At 45.1% G+C, this 20386-nt stretch overlaps 1 protein-coding gene across 20 annotated transcripts in view; it reads right to left on the bottom strand.

Annotated features, from left to right (window-relative positions):
- TACC2 (transforming acidic coiled-coil containing protein 2) overlaps positions 1 to 20386 on the bottom strand; it is a 233932-nt gene that overhangs the window by 190866 nt on the left and 22680 nt on the right. For 15 of the 20 annotated variants that reach the window (XM_044935185.2, XM_044935187.2, XM_044935188.2 and 12 more), the window contains exons 2-3: positions 14322 to 14400; positions 9341 to 9400 (exon numbers count right to left, since the gene is read on the bottom strand). In XM_044935185.2, the coding sequence (XP_044791120.2) occupies positions 9341 to 9400; positions 14322 to 14354 (93 nt within the window). In that variant the 5' untranslated portion in view covers positions 14355 to 14400. Of the gene's footprint in view, positions 1 to 9340; positions 9401 to 14321; positions 14401 to 18056; positions 19281 to 20386 lie in introns of those variants that run through there. The other 5 variants (XM_044935176.2, XM_044935178.2, XM_044935175.2 and 2 more) reach the window with 3 other exon arrangements.

Raw genomic sequence — 20386 nt, 5'->3', positions numbered from 1 at the left:
CCAGTTCTTACAACAACCCTGTTTTACCACTAAGATCACTTAGCACAGAGAGGTTAAGCCACTTGCCCCAAATCACACAGTCTGGAAGCGGTGGAGCCCGGACTTGGACTCAGATGGTTCGGCGCCCTTGCCGCCCTGCCTTATGCTGCCTCACCAGGCAGTGGAAATAGTTGCCTATGACTCCCATCATCTTCCTGCCATGCTCCAAGGAACTAAACCAACTGGACATCTACGAACACTGTGGTACAGAGGCCTGGAGTCAATGCCCAGAATGGTCCCCTGGCACGGAGAGGCATTCCAGAAATACTTGTTGAATGTATGAAAAATAGATCATTCTTGTTTAGTCTGCTAGCCACCTCTGCAAATCGAGGGGCGCACACTCGGTCTGTGGAGCTCTCACCTCTGCCTCATTTCCCGCAGTGCCTTTGAGCTCTTCCCTCCCCCGTCCCTCCTCCTCCCCACCCCTACCGCTCCCCATCCAGTCTCCCCATCCTAGCAACAGTACTAAGCCCTGTTGCTTACAGGATTCCTAGGGGTCTGCTGTGTCAACAGGCGTCACTACAAAACAGGATACGTTTCTAAAGTTACCCCTTACACTTCCAAACTGCAGGCTGGGAAAAAAAAAACAAAACTGGCAACGCTCCACATGACAAACAGCCTTGTCAGGCTGCTTCTTCAAATCTTTCCTTTGCTGCCATTGCTTGAGTAAACAAACAGCCTTTCTTTGGCTCAGGAATACTCCAGAGCTCTGGGTTTATTTAAAAGCAGTCTTCAAACAGTCACAACTTTCCAGTCCTAAAAAATACACTTTACCCAAAGCTAAAGTGCTTCCCTACTAAAAAAGAAAAATTCTCCTGACCTTACCTCTCAAATATGCTCCACCTCTCTGGACCATGGCTTACTGGTCATGCCAATAAAAAGGTTTAATTAACACGGTTAGATCATGGCCAGGGTGTCTTGCCAAGTCGCCCACTCTTGGAATGAGCTTCTGGGGAGCAGTGTGACTACAGGTGAATGCTGGGAAGTAGACCAAAGGTCATCCCCATGGCATTAGGAATCGGATTTCAGAAACAACTGCCAGGCTACCAAATATGGAGGGGGAACACATGTTCTGTGCTAGGGCCAGTGGGCCGCCCATCCTCCCTGTCAAGCGAGGGCAGAGGCTTAGACCGGTCCTGCTAGATCATCCCAACCATTCTTCACCTCTCTCTCTGTCAGGCCAAGAACCGGGAGGCCCCCAGGTGGAATTTTAGGCTTCCCCAAATGGAACGCTTTCTCATGAAACATGGTGCAACATGGTAGGATAAATGAACGAGCTTTGGAGTCAGAGAGAGCTGGGTTTGAACCCCCACTCTACCCTGAGAAGGTGGAGAAAATAAGAGAATCGAGTTTGTGTGGGGGTTTGGGTGATTCCATCTCATGTTCAGGAAGGGCTGAGTCTAGACTTCAGGTTGATACAGAAGATTTTAAAAGATAAGGCGTGGACCTCCCTGGTGGTCCAGAGGTTAAGAAGCTGCCTGTCAATGCAGGGATACGGGTTCGATCCCTGGTCCTGGAAGATTCCACGGGCTGCAGGGCAACTAAGCCCACGGGTCACAACTATGGAAGCCCACATGCCCTGGAGCCTGGGCTTCGCAAGAGAAGCCACCACAGAGAGAAGCCCCCGCAACATAAGTACAGACAGAGAGGACCCTCTGCTTGCCACAACTAGAGAAAAATCTGCGTGCAACAACGAAGACCCAGTGCAGCCAAAAATAAATATATTTTTAAAAGATAGATGTATTATAAAAATATATATATATTTTAAAAGATATGGTGTAAGATACTAACTCAGGGGAAGTTTAGGGAAAGAGTAAGGGAATTCTCTCTATTCTCTTTGCAATTTTTCTGTAAATCTGAAAAATATTTCCAAATAAAATGTTTAATTAGAATAAAAGAGTTATGGTTCCTACCCTCATGGAACTTACAGTTCAGTGAATGAACGAGAGATAACATTCAATGAATAATATCTGTCTTCCCTTCCTCAAAATTGTTGGCATCAAAAGTGGTAAGAATTACCCCCCAAAGGACCCAGGAACCTCAAAGATGCCAGAGTTCACAAGTTCTGACATCTGGAGTCTGAGGGGAGAGGAAAACCTCTGGAACTTCAAAAAACTGTTCAATATTAATGTCTTGTCTGTGCTTAATATTTTAGTATCAATGTGATTTAAAGAGAGATACATAAGGTCAGAAAACCCAAATCATTTCACCCCAATCCCCGACCTGCCTGCCCCAAGTGAGTGACGAGAGAACTTTGTCAATGTGGCAAAAAAAAAAAACCTGTCCAAATGGAGCAGAGTCCCTTTATTCAGAATTGGGGTTGTCAGATGGACTGTAATGTCCTGTGATTTTTTTTACATGATTGCACTTGAAATACAGATATAAATCTTATTTTTTGCTCCTCGGAATTTCTTTAATACATCTATTCATTTTCATGCTAAAGTAGCATGACGCTTGATTCAAGAATAAGGGTGCAACTGTTGGTGGGAATGTAAATTGATAAAGCCACTGTGGAGAACAGTGGAGATTCCTTTAAAAACTAGGAATAAAACTACAACATGACCCAGCATTCAGAAAATAAGATCATGGCATTTGGTCTCATCATTTCATGGCAAATAGGTGGGGAAACAGTGACAGACTTTATTTTCTTGGGCTCCAAAATCACTGCAGATGGTGACTGCAGCCATGAAATTAAAAGACACTTGCTCCTTGGAAAGAAAGCTATGACAAACCTAGATGACATATTAAAAAGCAGAGACATCTTTGATCTGTATAATCAAAGCTACGGTTTTTCCAGTAGTCGTGTACGGATGTGAGAGTTGGACCATATAGAAGGCTGAGTGCCGAAGAATTGATGCTTTTGAACTGTGTTGTTGGAGAAGACTCTTGGACTGCAAGGAGATCCAACCAGTCAATCCTAAAGGAAATCAACCCTGAATATTTATTGGAAGGACTAATGCTGAAGCTGAAACTCCAATACTCTGGCCACCTGATGTGAAGAACTGACTCATTGGAAAAGACCCTGATTAGGGGATAGTTTGAAGGCAGGAGGAGAAGGGGACAACAGAGGATGAAATGGTGGCATCGCATCACCGACTCAATGGACATGAGTTTGAGTAAGCTCCAGGAGTTGGTGATGGACAGGGAAGCCTGGCATGCTGCAGTCCATGGGGTCACAAAGAGTCAGACACAACTTAGCGACTGAACTGAACTGATGACCCAGTAATCCTACTACTGGACATATACCCTGAGGAAACCATAACTGAAAAAGACACATGCACCCCATGTTCATTGAGCACTGTTTATACTAGCTAGGACATGGAAGCAGCCTAGATGGCCGTTGACAGATGAATGAATAAAGAAGTTGTGGTACGTATATACAATGGAGTATTATTCAGCCATAAAAAAGAATGCATTTGAGTCAGTTCTAAAGAGGTAGATGAACCTAGAGCCTATTATACAGATTGAAGTAAGTTAGAAAGAGAAAAACAACTATTGTATATTAACTCATATATATGGAATCTAGAAAGATGGTACTGATGAACCTATATGCAGGGCAGCAACAGAAATACAGACATAGTGAACAGATGTGGACACAGTGGAGGAAGCAGAGGATGGGATGAATTGAGAGAATAGCACTGAAACATATACATCACCGTATGTCAAATAGATAGCCAGTGGGAATTTGCTGCATGACACAGGGAGCTCAAATCTGGTGCTCTGTGATAATGTAGAGGGGTGAGATGGGGTGGGAGGTGGGAGAGAGGTTCAAGAGGGAGGGGACATATGTATACCTGTGGCTGATTCATGTTGGTATATGGCAGAAACCAATGCAATATTGAAAAGCAATTATCCTCCAATTACCTTCTCCAGGGGATATTCCCAACCCAGGGATGGAACCCAGGTCTCCCACATTGCACGTAGATTCTTTACCAGCTGAGCCACAGGGAAGCCCCCAATTAAAAATAAATAAATTTTAAAAAGAATAAGGGTTCAAGAAAGCAACTATACTCCAATAAAAATAAAAGAAAAAAAGAACAAGGGTGCAGGAAGCCAGGTCCAGCGGTTCAAAGCCAAACTATAGTGTTTATTTAGCCGTAAGTCTTCTCTGCCTCTAGTATCGTATCTGGAAAAGAGGGATCATATTTACAGGGTTGTTTCGAAGGTTAAATAAAATAATATGTGTGAAGCACCAGGTACAAGGCTAGATCATAGTAGACACTCATATATGTTAGTTATAATTATAAAGAAGAAACGGATTCAGAACTCATTAACTAGGAGCCCCAGTGCCTTTCTCAGCTTGGAGTTAAAATAGTCAATCCTATTCTTCAGAAGCGGCATCCGGCCAAACCTGGAGCCATGGAGTTCACAAACTTTAATAATTACTCCAGCAAAAATTAGCACCAACCCTCTAGGCTGGGCCATCAGATGTCATACTAAACAAACTCTCTCCACTGTTACCATTCTGCATTCATGCTGTTTAATTGTCTTTGTTCAATTTATTTCTCATTAAGCACACTTAAATCATCCCAGGTGCCCACTTACTGTCAGTAGACTATTAGAAGATGCTGTTCTGCCAATGCCATCATAATGCTGAGTACCCTGGGTTCCTCTGGAAATGGAGAGACACCCTCCAAGCTGAACTTGGGATGCCAGGCATTTGTATTTAAACAACATATGCACATACTTGTGTGCCTGTGTGCGTGCTCATTCACTAAGTCATGCCTCATTCTTTGCAACAACAAGGACAGTAGCCCACCAGGCTCCTCTGTCATGGGATTTCCCAGGCAAGAATACTGCAGTGGGTTGCTATTTCCTCTCCAAGGGATCTTTCCGAACCAGAGATCAAACCCTCATCTCCTGCCCTGGCAAGCAGATCCTTTACTATCTGAGCTACCAGGGAAGCCCATGCAGATACTTAGCAGCCATTTACCTAGAAGCAAAATAATCATCACACAGTGCCTGAGCCACAGCTGACCTCAGCCTGTGGAAGCATGCCCTGGGGTGCCTCGCATAGCACAGATTCTCTTATCCTGGTCCTCTGCTCCGTGGATGTCAGAGAATCTGAAGCCACCGTGCTGAGGTCGCTTTCAGGAATGAACCTCAGACCCAGATGCCTCATGGGCCCTGAGCCAGAACCAGAAAGACCTGCCCCAGTGAGGGCTGGGCTGGGGAGGCCTGCACGGTGACTTGCCCTCAAGCCTCCTTATGCCGCTTGTTTCCTGCTCATCCTCCAGCACCCCAGAGTCTTCCGGGATGCCCAGGGCCAGCTCAGCTGTCCTTGCTCCCACCCTCCTGCTTCACAGCACTGACCACAGTTTCTATAGTGGAAAATCCTGTTTTTCAAACTACAGAAACATCCAGACAATGGAGCTGCTTTAAAAGAGCATTTTTAATTATCATATTTTTTTAAGTCAAGCCATAATATTAATAAAAAAAAATAATAGGATTGACTGTCTTTCTTTTCCTCCCCATGCTTTCAGAGCCATAAACAGGTCTCATGACAGCCCCAAGGCCAAGAGGAAGTTCAAAAGTGGTAAAGCAGGGTAGGATGAGGGTTGCCCTTCTGCTCTGGAATCCATGTGCTCAGAGCTCAGGTGTCTCTGCAGGGCTCCCCAGAACCAGACACTCAGGAAAGAACACTGAATCACTGTCACGCCTGCTTTCAGGTGCTGGGGCTGTGGGCTGACGTGGCCCTTTTCTCACCATAAATCCTTCTGTGAGAGTCCTGATGCATGAAACCCCAGGAAGGGCTGTTGGATGGAAGCTACCCTCATTACCATACCACCTCCACCTCTGTTCCAAAGAGGACATGCCAGTTAGGACCCTGAGACTAACTGGTGCGTTAGTCAGCAGCTCAGGCTCAGGCCGCGCAGCTGCCCTTGGCTCAGTGTTATACTCTCTAGTGACCTCCCACTGCACTGTACCTTCCTGCCCCAGAGCCAGTCCCCCTTCACAGCCTTGGTTGGACATACGGCTTTCTTCTCATTCCCAGCCAACACGTCTGATGCCCACAGGAAAATGAGTCACCAGCAAGGAAAGGCCTATGAGTCACAGCTGTGCATTTTAGTAGCTGTGGTTGCTCTGGGCTTCCTGAGAGCAGTCCGCCTGCCAGGAGGCATCAGTGAATCAGTCAGCAGGAGGGAAGGAGTGGGAGTAACAAGTAGGACTCAGCATGCAGGAACAGGCATCCGGGAGGGGCTGAGTCTCCTCCAAGGTCAAAAGGCCTCAGTCACTAAGGAACCTTCAATAAATGCATAGAGTTGGTCCAGTCTGCGTGTGTGAATTTCCCCACCAATGACTTCTCTTCCCTTGGGAATAGAGACAAGAAACCAAGTCCACATGACTAAATTTCAGAGTTTGTAGAGTGTTTGTGCTGATGAAGGAAGAAATAACTGTGCTCTTTGGCAGATTCTAGATATAGGACAATTGTAATGTTATTAAACTTAACATTTTAAGGTAAAACGGTGAATAATTAATTTGACACATCAGTTGCTTCCAAAAAATGCCAGTAGCAAAAAATCACTAAGCTAATTTGCTGGCCTACTGCCAAGAGTCTATGAAGAGAGGTCCTACCGTGGCTCGTACCCGGCTTCCCTCAGTGACTACATGAAGGCCCAGTCTCCCCAGGTACCTGTTATCCCCCCAGCTTCCATGCTTGGCATACCTCCTGCCTCCTCTGACCTCATCTCCACCCCCTGCCCCACACTACATGCACCCCTTTCTCTGCATCCTTATCAGCCATCCCAGCTGTATCTGCTTTTGTCCTCTCTCCTCTAGTCCACAGTGATGGAAATGTCTCCCCTCTAAGCCCACTTCTGCTCCAGCCCCATCCCTCTCAAACATTCAAGGTCAGCCTTCTTTCCGTTGACCTTTCTCATCCATCCTCCACCGATCCCTGTCTCTCTTCCACAAGCCCACTGGCACACGGGCATCCAGTATCTTCAGTCTTTAATTAAACCTTCCAGGCAACTTTCTCCACTAGCTACTGTCCCAATATTCTGTTCCTTTTCCTAGGAAAACCTCTTGGATGACCTACACACCTCTTTCCACTTCCTTATCTCCAATTCCCGCATCAGATCTCCCCCCTGCAACCTGCATCCCTGTCCCCACTGGACCTGTGCCTGTCAAGGACCTGCAGGGCAATATGAGGCTTTCCTCATGTGGCCGGCACATCATCAGCTCAATGGACAGGTATCTGCTCCTTGTTTGTCAGCAGGGTCTGACGCCACTATACCCTGTCTGTTCCTCGATACTCATGATCCCTTAGGTCCCTCGTTTTCCTTTGTGTTGAACCAGCTTCAACTCCTTCAAAAATCACCCCCACCCTGGTTCTCCCACTTCCCCCTGGGCTTATGTCTAAATGTTGGAGCATCTCCAATTAATCAAGTCCTTCACTCTCTCCCAATGGCCTTCCCCGGTGACTCAACGGATACAGAATCCACCTGCAATGCAAGAGACACAGGAGACTTGGGTTTCACCCTGGGTCAGGAAGATTCCCTGGAGGAGGAAATGGAAACCCACTCCATTATTCTTGCCTGGAGAATCCCATGGACAGAGGTCCAGTCGGATGGATTTAAATACCTGTGCTGATGACTGAAATATACATCTCAGGCCCCATCTCTTATGTATCCAAATGCCCACCAGATCTCTTCACTGTAGCTCCCAAGAGGCATTCAGATTTTATGCCAGACCAGAACCTTTGATTTTCTCCCTTCTCCCTAAAACTTCCTCTCCTCCCATCCTCCCCATCTGAGGAAATGACATTCCCCGCTACCCAAAGGCTCAGACCCAACACCTAGGGCTCCTTCTCGGTTCTGCTCTTTCCCCCACCCTCTAGGTTCGATCCCGCATTAAGCATTTCTCTCTGCCTTCAAAATACATCCCCTTCCAGGAACCCTCTTCCCTGATACCTCATTCCAGGCCATAATCATTTATCTTTTTGACCTCTAGATAACTTCTTAATCAATGCCCCTTCTCTACTCTTGCCTTCTGCCCCCTAAAGACCATGCCCAACATAGCAACCACAACTTTCTATTTAAAATCTCCAATCAGGAATTTCCCTGGTGGTCCAAGGCAGGGGGCCTGAGTTCAATCCCTGGTCAGGGAACTAGATCCTACATGCTGCAAGTAAGAGTTTGCATGCCACAACTAAGACGCCTCAGTGCAGCCAAATAAATTTTTAGAAATTAAAAAAATATGTATCTAATCAGTTCAAGTCATTCCTCCTCTGAAAACTCTCGGGGGCAGTTTCTCAGAGTAATCTGGGAAGCTGGGATTCTGGGCTAGTCCTAAGTTTGGCTCAAATAAAACTCTTTTATATTATTGATTATTTTCATCAACAGCACCAAGCAGAGCTTCTGGAAGCCACGCTTGGTGGGTGGAACTACTCTTTCCTTAAGGCAAGGAACTCAGCATGTGGGTGACTAACATGCCTCCCCCTGGGTGTGGGGATGTTACAGCAGGCTACATTTTATCGCCTCACACTGACCACACCCATAAGCACACACACCTACCTTGACGCTGTCTCCAGGAAAAATCCCCGTGAAAGGGAGGCAAAGCCCCCAATTTGCCCTCCTTCCCAGTGGATGGCAAACACTTCGGGAAGAGCTCTAACGAGGGGACTCAGCCAGCTGCACGATGCACACCCACACTGCGGGCGCTTGGGAAAGCAATATTCCTTAGGACAATTCAGCTTTGCCCACTGGTGGCAAAGGGCGGCCAGCACCCCATACTCAGCCTCCCTCCAGGATAAAGGAAATCAAAGCGGAAATGTTTGGAAGGGTCAGTATTGGCAGTTTCATTACCTTGAGAACATAAGCCATATTCAGCATCTCACAGCATAGCAACCGAGCCAGATCTTGGGTGTTGTTTAACTGCTAAGTCGTGTCCGACTCTTTCGTGACCCCATGGACGGTAGCCCGTGAGGCTCCTCTGTCCATGCTATTTCCCAGGCAAGAATACTGGAGCGGGTTGCCATTTCCTCCTCCAAGGGATCTTCCTGACCCAGGGATCAAACCCAGGTCTCCTGCATTGGCAGGCAGGTTCTTTACCACTGAGTCACCAGGGAAGCCCAGATGTTTGGCAAGACACACCAAAATGTTAGTTTTAGAAATCCAAACATATATTGCAGATATCAACTGTGTTTATGACTAATCTGAGGTGGGCGGGAGGAGGCAGAGGGAGAAGGAAGAGGAGAAAAACTAAAAACGCAAACAAACACAGCATGCCAAAAGTCTGCAACCAGTTAGAGGTTAGGAAGGGTCTCACAGTAAGCCACACAGAGCACGGCTCTCAGTACCTGCAGAGGCTCAGGGTTGGGAGGCCACAGGATGACGTTATTCAAGCCAGAGTCCTCTTGCTGAAAGCAAAGTGTCTTGCTGTTAGGATGGGCCACAGTGAATGGTAATCCTCCCAAGAACCAGAGAGAGACCCTACCTTGCTGGAGGCGCTCCCACCTTGCCCACCGCTACCCAGGGGAAGTTAGACAACAGAAGGACCTGCAGCCCGAGGGTGTCTGAAGGAGGCAAGGACTAGGCAGGACTAGGAAGACCCATCTCTCATCCATTGCACTGGTGATGCTGCTGGTCCTTAATCTGTGAAGAGAGGTTCATCCAGACCTGCGTCTTTCCCTCCAGGAGTTCACTTGTAAGCAGGATACAGGCACCTCCAAGTGCATCTTCACAGAGAAAAAGCTTCTGAGAGAGAGGACTGCGAGCAAGGGTGGGATGGGAGAGGGTGTGGAGGCAGAGGAACTAGTTTGGAGGTGTTTGCAGTGACCCAGTTATGAGGATATACAGTTGTGACGACGGGAATGGAGAGGAAAAAGGGTGTTAGAAGGCAGGACTTCTAATACGTACTATATGGATGTATGACATTCATGATATGTATGTATATACATATACACACATGTATGTATGATATACATATACATGATATACACATATATATACATGTATACCTATACATGTATGTGTATGATATACATGTATGTGTGTGTGTGCGCACATGTATATCCATGTGTATTCTAACACATGGATCTATGCTACATTTTTTGTCTTTTGAGAAAGTATTCTAAGCTACACTGATGGGACTGTCATTGCCCTGGAGCCACCTTCCCCCATCAGGCATGGGGACATGACTCAGGCTGTCCCACATTCCAGAACACAGCGATTGGTCCCAGCCGGAGAGGGATCAGGGCCCATCAGATTCCTTGGAGAGAGCTGATCAGAGGCTGGACCATTAGCTGGAAGAAGCATGGAGCTGCCTATGGGGCTGGGGGCACCTCCCTGAGGACTAGGGCGTCAGAGAGGAAAGTAGAGCAAAATCCAGAGAGGAAAGATCGCCAGTGACATCTTCTGAAGCCCAGTGACTGCTGCAGCTAGACCCTCTCTGAGGACTTCTCGGTTCTTTAGGACAGATGAGCCCCTGCTCTGCATGTGGCCGCTGGAGATGGGCTTCTGTCTCTCACAACCCAAAACAGTCCTGATTAAACAGAAATTTGGAAAACTCAACAGCCAGCCCACTAATCAATCAATCACAGGGTGATGTATTAAAGGCAGAGAATGGGGATGGGTGGAGTTAAAGGTGACTCCCAGGTTTCTGTCTTGAATGGTAGGATAGGTCATGGTACCCAAGAGAGAGAATGCGGAGGGGAGGACCAGGGAAGGAAGCCGAGCTCAGGTTTAAAGAGCTGGGGGTGACTGTGAGTCATCCACACAGAGGCATCCAGGCGACGGTGGAAAGATGGGACTGGAGCTTCTGCCCCTTGGGGGACCCTGAGCTCTGAAGCCAAATGTATTTTGCTTAATTTCTATTTGTTTCTGCCAGGAAGGCAAGCCTTGTTCTGATCCTGGAGTCCTAAAGGCAACCCATGATGCTCCACTGGGTCATGCTTGGCTGAGGTTGGAAATGTAAGAAATTGTGGTGCCAGAAAAACATCTCCCGTCTGCTCCAGGAAGGTGGGCTGTGGGGAGGGAGCCTGGGGTTGGGAGCTGGCAGGAGATGAGGAGTGTAGGTGAAGAGTCTTCAAACCTCTGAGCATTTTTACCCCTAATCAGTAACAATCTAAGACACTAAAATAGTCACTGTTTGCAGAAATATAGTGAGATGGGCCCTCATATCCTGTTGAGAGACATATAAATTGTCATCACCTTTCTAGAAAGCGCTTTGTATAGAGATACAGCTATAGGTATAGCTATTAATATATAGCAAGAACCTTTCAAAAATACCCTCCATTTGTTGCACCAGTTCCATTTCTATGTATCTATTATAAATAAACCAGTCTTCAATTCTGGACAGTGAGGTTTAGTATAGCTAATGGAGAGAAAATATAAGCTACTTTAACTCTGTCTATATTCAAGTAGAAATTCTCAGTTTAGGGAAAAAGCACTAACTCTAAAAGGAAAAACTGATCTATTGTACTTCTTAAAAGCTTCTCTGTAAGAGAACTTGGTAAGAGGATGAAAAGACAAGCTACCAATAGGAGAAAATATCTGCAAACCACAATTTGAAAAAGGATCAGTATCTAGACATTATAAAAATTCTCAAAACTCCACAGTAAGAAAAATCCAGTTAGGAAACAGGCAAAAGACACAGATATTTCACCAAAGTGAGTAAACAGATGGTAATAAGCACGTAAAAGATGTTCAACATCATCTGTCATCAGGGAAATGCAAATTAAAAGCATAATGAGATATCACAACAGACACATCAGAATGTCACCACCAAACAGTGACAATACCAGTTGATGGCCAGAATGCAGAGAACTGGTCACATAGACACTGCTGGTGGGAATGTAAAGTGATTCAGGGCTTCTAGCAGACGGTCTGGTGGTTCCTTATAAAACTATACACGTACTTACCACGTGACCAAGCAGCTGTACTCTTAGGCTTTATGTCCGAGAAATGAAAACTTATGTTCACCAAAAAAACAAAACCCTGTCTACAAATGTCCATATCAGCTTTCTTTGTAGTAGCCCCAAACTGGAAACAACCCAGATGTCCTTCACTAAGTGACGGTTTCAACGAACGGTAGCAGGGAATGCTCCCCAGCAAAGAAAAGAATGGACTACTGACATACACGACAATCTGGATGAATCTCCAGGAAATCATGCTGAGTGAAAAAAGCCAATTCCAGAAGGTCGCTTACTGTGTGGTTCCTCTTATGTAACATGGTATAACATTCTCTAGCTCATCTCTATAGAGATAGAGAACAAATTAGAAATTGCCAGAGGTTAGGAATAGGGCCCCAGGGGAGGTGGATGTGGCTCTAAGGGCAACAAAAGAAATTCTGCCTCTGGAAATATTCTGTATCTAGATGGTGGCAATGTCTGTATCGGGCTTGTGAGTCTGTACTCTAGTTCTGTAAAATATTGCCCTTGGGGTAAACTAGGTAGAGGGGTACCAGGGATCTCTCTGTATTATTTCTTTTTTAAAAAAAAATTTTTTTTAAGATTTTTTTTTTTTTAATGTGGAACTCTTTTTTTAAAGTCGTTATTGAATTTGTCACAATATTGTTTCTGCTTTCTGTTTTGGTTTTCTGGTCACCAGGCATGTGGGATCTTGGCTCCCCAACCAAGGATCAAACCTGTACCCCCTGCATTGGAAGGCAGAGTCTTAACCACTGGATCACCAGGGAAGTACCTCTTTGTATTATATCTTACAACATCATGTCAATCCACCATTCTCTCAACAACAAAAAAGTTTAATTTTAAAAACTGCAAGATTTTTAGCAAAAAACACAGGCTTCTGCCTTCTCTTGAAGGCACAGGAAGGTCTTGTAACACCGGGCCCACATTCCCACTTGGCAACCTCTGCTGGAGTTGATGGCGGCGCTCTCTTTTAGACAACGGAACAGAAGCCCCGGTTTGCTACAGTCCCCAGCTCTCCCTACTGCCCCCCTCCAGCCATTTAACACCATCACTGTTTCTTCTCTGCCCCTAAAGACTGAAGTTGGCCACCTTTTCATTTCTTTTTTTAGGGACTTCCCGGGTGATCCAGTGCCTGAGACTCTGTGCTCCCAATTCAGGGGGTCTGGGTTCGATTTCTGTTCCAGGAACTAGATCCCACTAGGAGTTAACATGCCCAACTAAGAGTTGGCATGCCACAACTAAAGATCCTGTGCGACACAACTGGGACCCAGCACAGCCAAGTAAGTAAATAAATATTATCTTTTTACTTTTTTTTTTTTGGCTGCACTGGGCGCTGCTTAAAGGATCTCAGTTCCCAGACCAAGGACTGAACCCCAGCTACAGCGGTGAAAGCCCAGAATGCTACCCACTAGGTCAAAAGGAAACTCTCCACCTTTTCTTTTGATTATTCCTGTTTTCCTGCGTGAGAAAAGATAGTAGGGAAGAAAAAAAGCTAAGGGAAAATGAATTGCCCAAGGGTGGCTTTTAGGTCCAATTTTCTCATCCAAAAGACTCTGTACTATTAATCCAAGATTTCCATTGTGTGTCAGATCAATGGGAAAGTGTTTCCCTAATTTTGTTCACCAGGGCATTGAATTACAGCTCTCAAACTTAAGATAAAATCTGTATTTATTTTAATATCCCAATATTATGCACAACTAAGCAAAGTCTATTCCTCAATTTTGAAAACCTTACCTAACATGGAAATGATAGTTCACATTTAATCTGCTCTACATTGATAGATTTTAAAACTTTTTCCAGATCTTAAGTTTTTTTTTTTTTTTTTTTTTGTGGCAGGGGGCTGGGGAGGCTGTGGTAGGGGAGTGTGGAAATGATTTTATTTTAACCTATGATATATCCATGTAGGTTAGTGGATGGGGGAGGGGCAAAATCCAGGGGGGGAAAATGAGCCAAACTCTCCTATGTCAATTTTAAAAGCATAGAATAAGAAGTAAAACTAGTTTTTATATAATTTATAAAATCAGGGCTAGACTTACTACAAAGGGCTTCCCTGGTAGCTCAGATGGTAAAGAATCTGCTGAAGTATGGGAGACCCAGGTTGGATGCTTGGGTCAGGAAGATCCCCTGGAGAAGGAAATGGCAACCCACTGCAGTATTCTCACCTGGAGAATCCAATGGACAGAGGAACCTGGTGGGGAGCTACAGTCCATGGGGTTGCAAAGACTCAGACATGACTGAGCTGACTGAGTGACTAACATACACTTAATACGAAACTTCTGAAAATGGAATGAGAAACACCTACACGAATACAGAGAGGAGAGGAGACGGGCAGAGAGGAGATGCTGCAAATGTCTAGTCAGTGTCACTCAAGAGCCCGGCGCAGGTCAAGGGGAAACCCCGTGACACCCACCTGGTTGCCTGAGGAGCTGTTCTCGTTGCCCATGACGACTCAGGGTGCTCAGCGTCCCTCCGGATTTGATTAGTGCCGACTGGAAGAAACGAAAGGGTATGTACATCTGTAAAACTGAAGGAGGTCTGGGGCTTTTTTCTGCCTACTCATCTCCCCGAACTTAAAAACCAGATGATGGGGAGTGTTTATCTCTAGAGTCACATCATGGAAAACTGCATTTGAAGGGTTTTCCTTTGTGAAGTGCCACCCAGCCGTCTTTCCCAGTACAGGCTGGTGTTTAACTCCCACCCACGGTTGGCAGACACTTCTGAAAGACGAGTTTGTTACTGAGTCTCTGACTTAACGCCAATGTACACATATACGGATATATACAAACGGAGTGGCAAAAGGGGCTGGTGTGCCAAGGAGAGCGTGAGACACGCCCTGTCAGAGTGTTTTCTGTTTCCAATTGTGTTCGGTTTGGAAATCCAGAGCGTGGCTGGGGTCCCACCATCGGGGACAGCAGAGCTGGGTGCCTAACATTAGCAGGCGTGAAATCCACTGCTCCTCGGGAACATGTGGTTTTGATATTTTTTACTCTAAACACTTGTTTCAGCAAATCAGTTTCACTTCTGCACATATTTCTCTGAAGGCAGCATGGTTTTCTTGCTGAGGAAAATGGGTTGTTGTAGCCAGACAGTGAATAAATAATCATGAAAGGCGGCTTGCTGCCCGGACACCCAGAGTCACTGCATCGGGCTCACTTGATGACACTGCTTATTAATCATCGTCGTAACGAAGGTGCTTCCCACACAGCCTCGGAGAAGCCCGCGGAGAAACCCAGGATGTCTGCTGACATCACCCAACAGACTTCCAGCTCTGAGACCCCATAACAGAAGCAGGAGTGGGACTGTTTGTTCACGTTTCCAGGTGGAGAAACCAAGTTACAGAAAGCTTTTAAAATTACAGACTTTTCAATACATGCACCCCTGTGTTCATAGCAGCACTATTCACAATAGCCAAGCCATGGAAGCCACCTAAGTGTCCCTTGACAGATGACTGGATAAAGAAGATGTGGTACTTTATACATAATGGAATACTACTCAATCATAAAAAAAAGAATAAAATAACGCCATTTGCAGTAATATGGCTACTAGGTAAGCTTTTATATATAGAACAGATAAACAACAAGGTCCTACTATAAAGCACAGAGACCTATATTCAATGTCCTATGATAAACCATAATGGAAAATAATATTCTAAAAAAGAATGTGTATATGTATGTATTGGCTTCCCTGGTGGCTCAGTGGTAAAAAATCTGCCTGCCAATGCAGGTGATGTGGGTTCGATCCCTGGGTTGGGAAGATCCCCTGGAGAAGAAAATAGCAACCCATTCCAGTATTCTTGCCTTGGAAATCCCATGGACAGAAGAGCCTAGCAGGCTACAGTCCATGGGGTGCAAAAGAGTTAGACACAGTTTAGCGACTAAACAACAACATATGTGTGTGTGTGTGTGTGTGTGTGTATCTGAATCACTTGGCTATGCAGCAGTAACTAACAACATTGTATTTTTTTTTTTAATAAAATAAATGTCTTTAAAAAATTTTTTGTTTTTATTTTTGGCTGCACCATGTGGCATGCAGGAGCCTACTTCCCCAACCAGTGATCAAACATTGGGAGCACCGAGTCTCAAATCACTGGACTGCCCAGGGAACCCCCACCATATCATTGTATTAAATCAACTATACTTCAATAAATAAATAAATTAAACTACAGACTTTTTGAGCTGGGGCCTTCAGATCAGATCAGTCGCTCAGTCGTGTCCGACTCTTTGCGACCCCATGAATCGCAGCTTGCCAAGCCTCCCTGTCCATCACCAACTCCCGGAGTTCACTCAAACTCACGTCCATCGAGTCAGTGATGCCATCCAGCCATCTCATCCTCCGTCGTCCCTTTCTCCTCCTGCCCCCAATCCCTCCCAGCATCAGAGTCTTTTCCAATGAGTCAACCCTTCGCATGAGGTGGCCAAAGGACTGGAGTTTCAGCTTTAGCATCATTCCCTCCAAAGAAATCCCAGGACTGATCTCCTTCAGAATGGACTGGTTGGATCTCCTTGCAGTCCAAGGGACTCTCCAGAGTCTTCTCCAACACCACAGTTCAAAAGCATCAATTCTTCGGCGCTCAGCCTTCTTCACAGTCCAACTCTCACATCCATACATGACCACGGGAAAAACCAAAGCCTTGACTAGACGGACCTTTGTTGGCAAAGTAATGTCTCTGCTTTTGAATATGCTATCTAGGTTGGTCATAACTTTCCTTCCAAGGAGTAAGCGTCTTTTAATTTCATGGCTGCAGTCACCATCTGTAGTGATTATGGAGCCCAGAAAAATAAAGTCTGACACTGTTTCCATTGTTTCCCCATCTATTTCCCATGAACTGGAGGGACCGGATGCCATGATCTTCATTTTCTGAATGTTGAGCTTTAAGCCAACTTTTTCACTCTCTACTTTCACTTTCATCAAGAGGCTTTTTAGTTCCTCTTCACTTTCTGCCTTAGAGATCACCAATTTAATCCAGTGGGAAAACAGGCTGCAGAGAAGGCCAGGCATTTGCCGAAGACCCAGATGGAGAAGCCAAAGCTGGAAACAGACCCCAGTCTCCTTCCTTCTGATTCAAGATTCTTCCATGGCAGGATGGCTCAGCGATGGACTTACTCAAAATAAAACATGTCCATCGATTTGCTTAGCCATTCAACCAACATTAAGTGAGTAGCTACCACATACTATGTGTAATTAACAGTCCCAGGAAAATAAAATATAAATTTTTGAACAAGTCCAGTTAGAAAGCCCCCAAGAGAATGGATACATGTATATGCATGGCTGAGTCCCTTTACTGTCCACCTGAAACTATCACAACCTTGTTAACTGGCTATACTCCAACATAAAAAGTTTTTCAAAAAATTAAATACAATGCCCCAAACAGAGAAAATTATGAGTGGCATCACTGTAATGATCAACTCTGTCCCTCCTAACTCTTTAATCAAAAAGTTGCAATTGCTCAATCCTTTTTTGCCATTTGCTGTTTATAAGATGGACCAAAAAAAGGAAGCATATGCTCACTTATAGAATGTAAAATGTTCATTTATTTAAAATCAATCACTTCAGTTTATCTTTTCTATTCATTTTCAAAATGATGCCTCCCTAGGAAACAATGGTGAGTGTTAAAATCACTGCACCCTTCTCCATTAAAATAACTTCCTTGCACCTGCCAGGCCAAACCACACACAGCTGGAATTACACATGATTTGATGCAACATTCATTTTTCAAACTCATTCACCAAATAAAATTCAATCAATTTTCTTAAGAATCAGAACATCTAAATTAGGTTTTCACTTTTTCAAATTTTTATTGGAGTACAATTGCTTTACAATGTTGTGTGAGTTTCTACCCTACAGCAAAGTGAATCAGCTGGACATATTCATTTATCTCCTCTTTTTTAGATTTCTTTCCCATGTAGGCCACCACAGAGCACTGTGTAGAGTTCCCTGTGCTATACAGCAGGTTCTCATTACTTATCTATTGAACTAGATTTTTTAAACTAGCTTTTAAAAAGGCCTCTGGCTCAGTGTAAATTTCAAAACCTCCTGGAGGGAAGCCTGACTGTGTCTGGAAGTCTCTCCCAGTGACCTCTAGAACTGCCCCACGTTGGGCTTCCCCAAGACCAGAGGGGTAAGTACCACTCTGCCATCTACTTACGGTCGGGGATAGTCTGTTGACTTTGGAGGCCGAGGCCCACGGAAAGTCAGCGTGTCAGCAACTGGACTTTCTCTTCCTCCATTCAGAAGCGGTGAGGTCTAAGCAGAGGCGCTGACCCACCTAAAGCCGTCGGGCAAGCAGCCCAGTCTCCACCCACGACGCTGACACAAACCAGCTGCACCCCATACCTGGGCAGAGCCTGCTAGCTGCGCAGTGAATACACAGACATCAGCATTTCCCAGCCCATTGAGGCTGGCCTTTCATGAGGAGGATTTTCCCCGTTTGTACATGAGCTGGGCTCCTTTCAGCAAAGGCTTATCTAAACCAACACTGGCCCCTGTGATCTGATTGGCTGCACCTAGGGGAGCAGGGCTGCCCTGCCCCGGGAGCAGGGGCACCATGAGTCACTCTCGCGTCCTTACGGTTCAGAGACGGGGCCAAACCTTTCCTTCTAGAAAATGCTCCAAGGGCTTCCTGTTTGCACCTGGGAAAATTCCACCGTAAATAACGTGGAAAGACAAAGAAAACTTGTGGAAACAGGATGACGCCAGAAGTCTGGCACCTGTTTATGGTGTGATGCGTGCAGAATGTACTTACCCAGGCGTGGCTTGAGTTTCAACAAGTGAAGTTGTAAAAAGCCCAGACTGCGGGTAGGCAGACCTGTCCACCCAAGAAGGAGGGGGCTCTGCAGCCCGAGGGTGGGGCTGGAGATGGGCGGGCCCCCGAAGACCCTTGTGTCCGGCAGCTTCCTTCTTCCCCCGGATTCCAGTGATTAACAATCAGCCACTTATTTGCATGAATGCAGCCAATTTTAACATATAATATGCATATATTTTTTGTAGTGGCCGACTTGCATTCATTCTGCAGAAAACCCTTACTTCTGTCCCCACTGTGTGACTACTCCAGGGAAACAAGTCAGCATTTCATCAAAGGTTTCCTGGAGACCAGGTGTCAACAAACTCAGAGGAGTGTCAGGACCTCCTTGGAGGGGAAAGCTGGATGTGGAGGGGGATCTCAGGGCCCCACTTCTGGTTCAAACAGAGCAGAAGTGTGTATGTTTCAGCAGGCAATGGATAAGTGAGTTGAGATCGATCCATACAGTGGAATATTATTCAGCCATAAAAAGGAATAAAATTCTGACACATGCTGTAACTTGGACAAACCTTGAAATTGGTATGTTAAATGAAAGCAACCAGACACAAAAGGTCACATATTATGTGACTTTTTTTGACATGAAATGTCCAGAATAGGTAAATCCAGAGAGGCAGATACAAGCATTGTGAATGTATCAAATGCCACTTAATTGCTCACTTTAAAATAGTTAATCCATTTGCAGCAACATGGATGGACCTAGAGATTATCATACTAAGTGAGGTCAGCCAGACAGAGACAAATATATGATATCATTTATATGTGGAATCTAATAAAAATGATACTAAGTAACTTTTTATAAAGCAGAGATAGGGACTTCTATGGAGATCTGGTGGTTAAGATGCTACACTTCCATTGCAGGGGTGGTGGGCAGGGTTTGATCTCTGGTCAGGGAACTAAGATCCCACATGTGCTGTGCAGATTAATGTATATACTCTACTGTATACAAAATAGATAACTAATAAGGACCTACTGTATAACACAGGGAACTCTACCCAGTATTCTGTAACAACCTATATGGGAACAGAATCTGAAAAAGAATGGGTAACTCACTTCGCTGTACACCTTAGATTAACACAACATTGTGAATCAACTATACTCTAATAATAATAAAATAAAATGGTTAATTTTGTGTCATGTGAATTTCACCTCAATTTTTAAAAGTAAATGTGTTTCATATCTTGAGATTCTGCATAAGATATTGCTTGAAAAAAATAAATCTACTACTGGGGGAAAATTTTGCAAATGATTGCTTTTGGGTTTACTAATACTAGAATTCCATAAAATTGAGAATTCAAGGGATAAAAAACAAGAACATTGGCCTACCCTCATCCCCCACTCCCATCAAAAAGTCAAAAGAGAATTCTTCTAGGGAATAGGAACTTTTTAAGCAAAATATCTTAGATGAACCCATAGGGAATGAAGAAAGGTCCCAAGCAAGTCTCCAGCAGGTGAGTAAACATAGCAAAACCCTGATAAAGAGAAGGAGGGAATGGGGGGCTCCCTCCCAAGTAGAGGGGTGAAAGGCAGAGAGAAGATGGCCAACCCAAATGGCAGAGCCCAGTAAAGACCGTGAAGGTGGGGGGTGTTCGGTATTCAATTTTCAGCTGTGTACACTTCAGCAGGGCAAATCCCCTCCAGGAACCACTCCCTCTGTCAACTCTGCAGCCTCATCTGTT

Source organism: Bubalus bubalis, chromosome 23 (genome assembly GCF_019923935.1).
Source record: "Bubalus bubalis isolate 160015118507 breed Murrah chromosome 23, NDDB_SH_1, whole genome shotgun sequence".
Lineage (NCBI taxonomy): Eukaryota > Metazoa > Chordata > Mammalia > Artiodactyla > Bovidae > Bubalus > Bubalus bubalis.
This window is presented reverse-complemented; position numbering and strand designations above follow the sequence as displayed.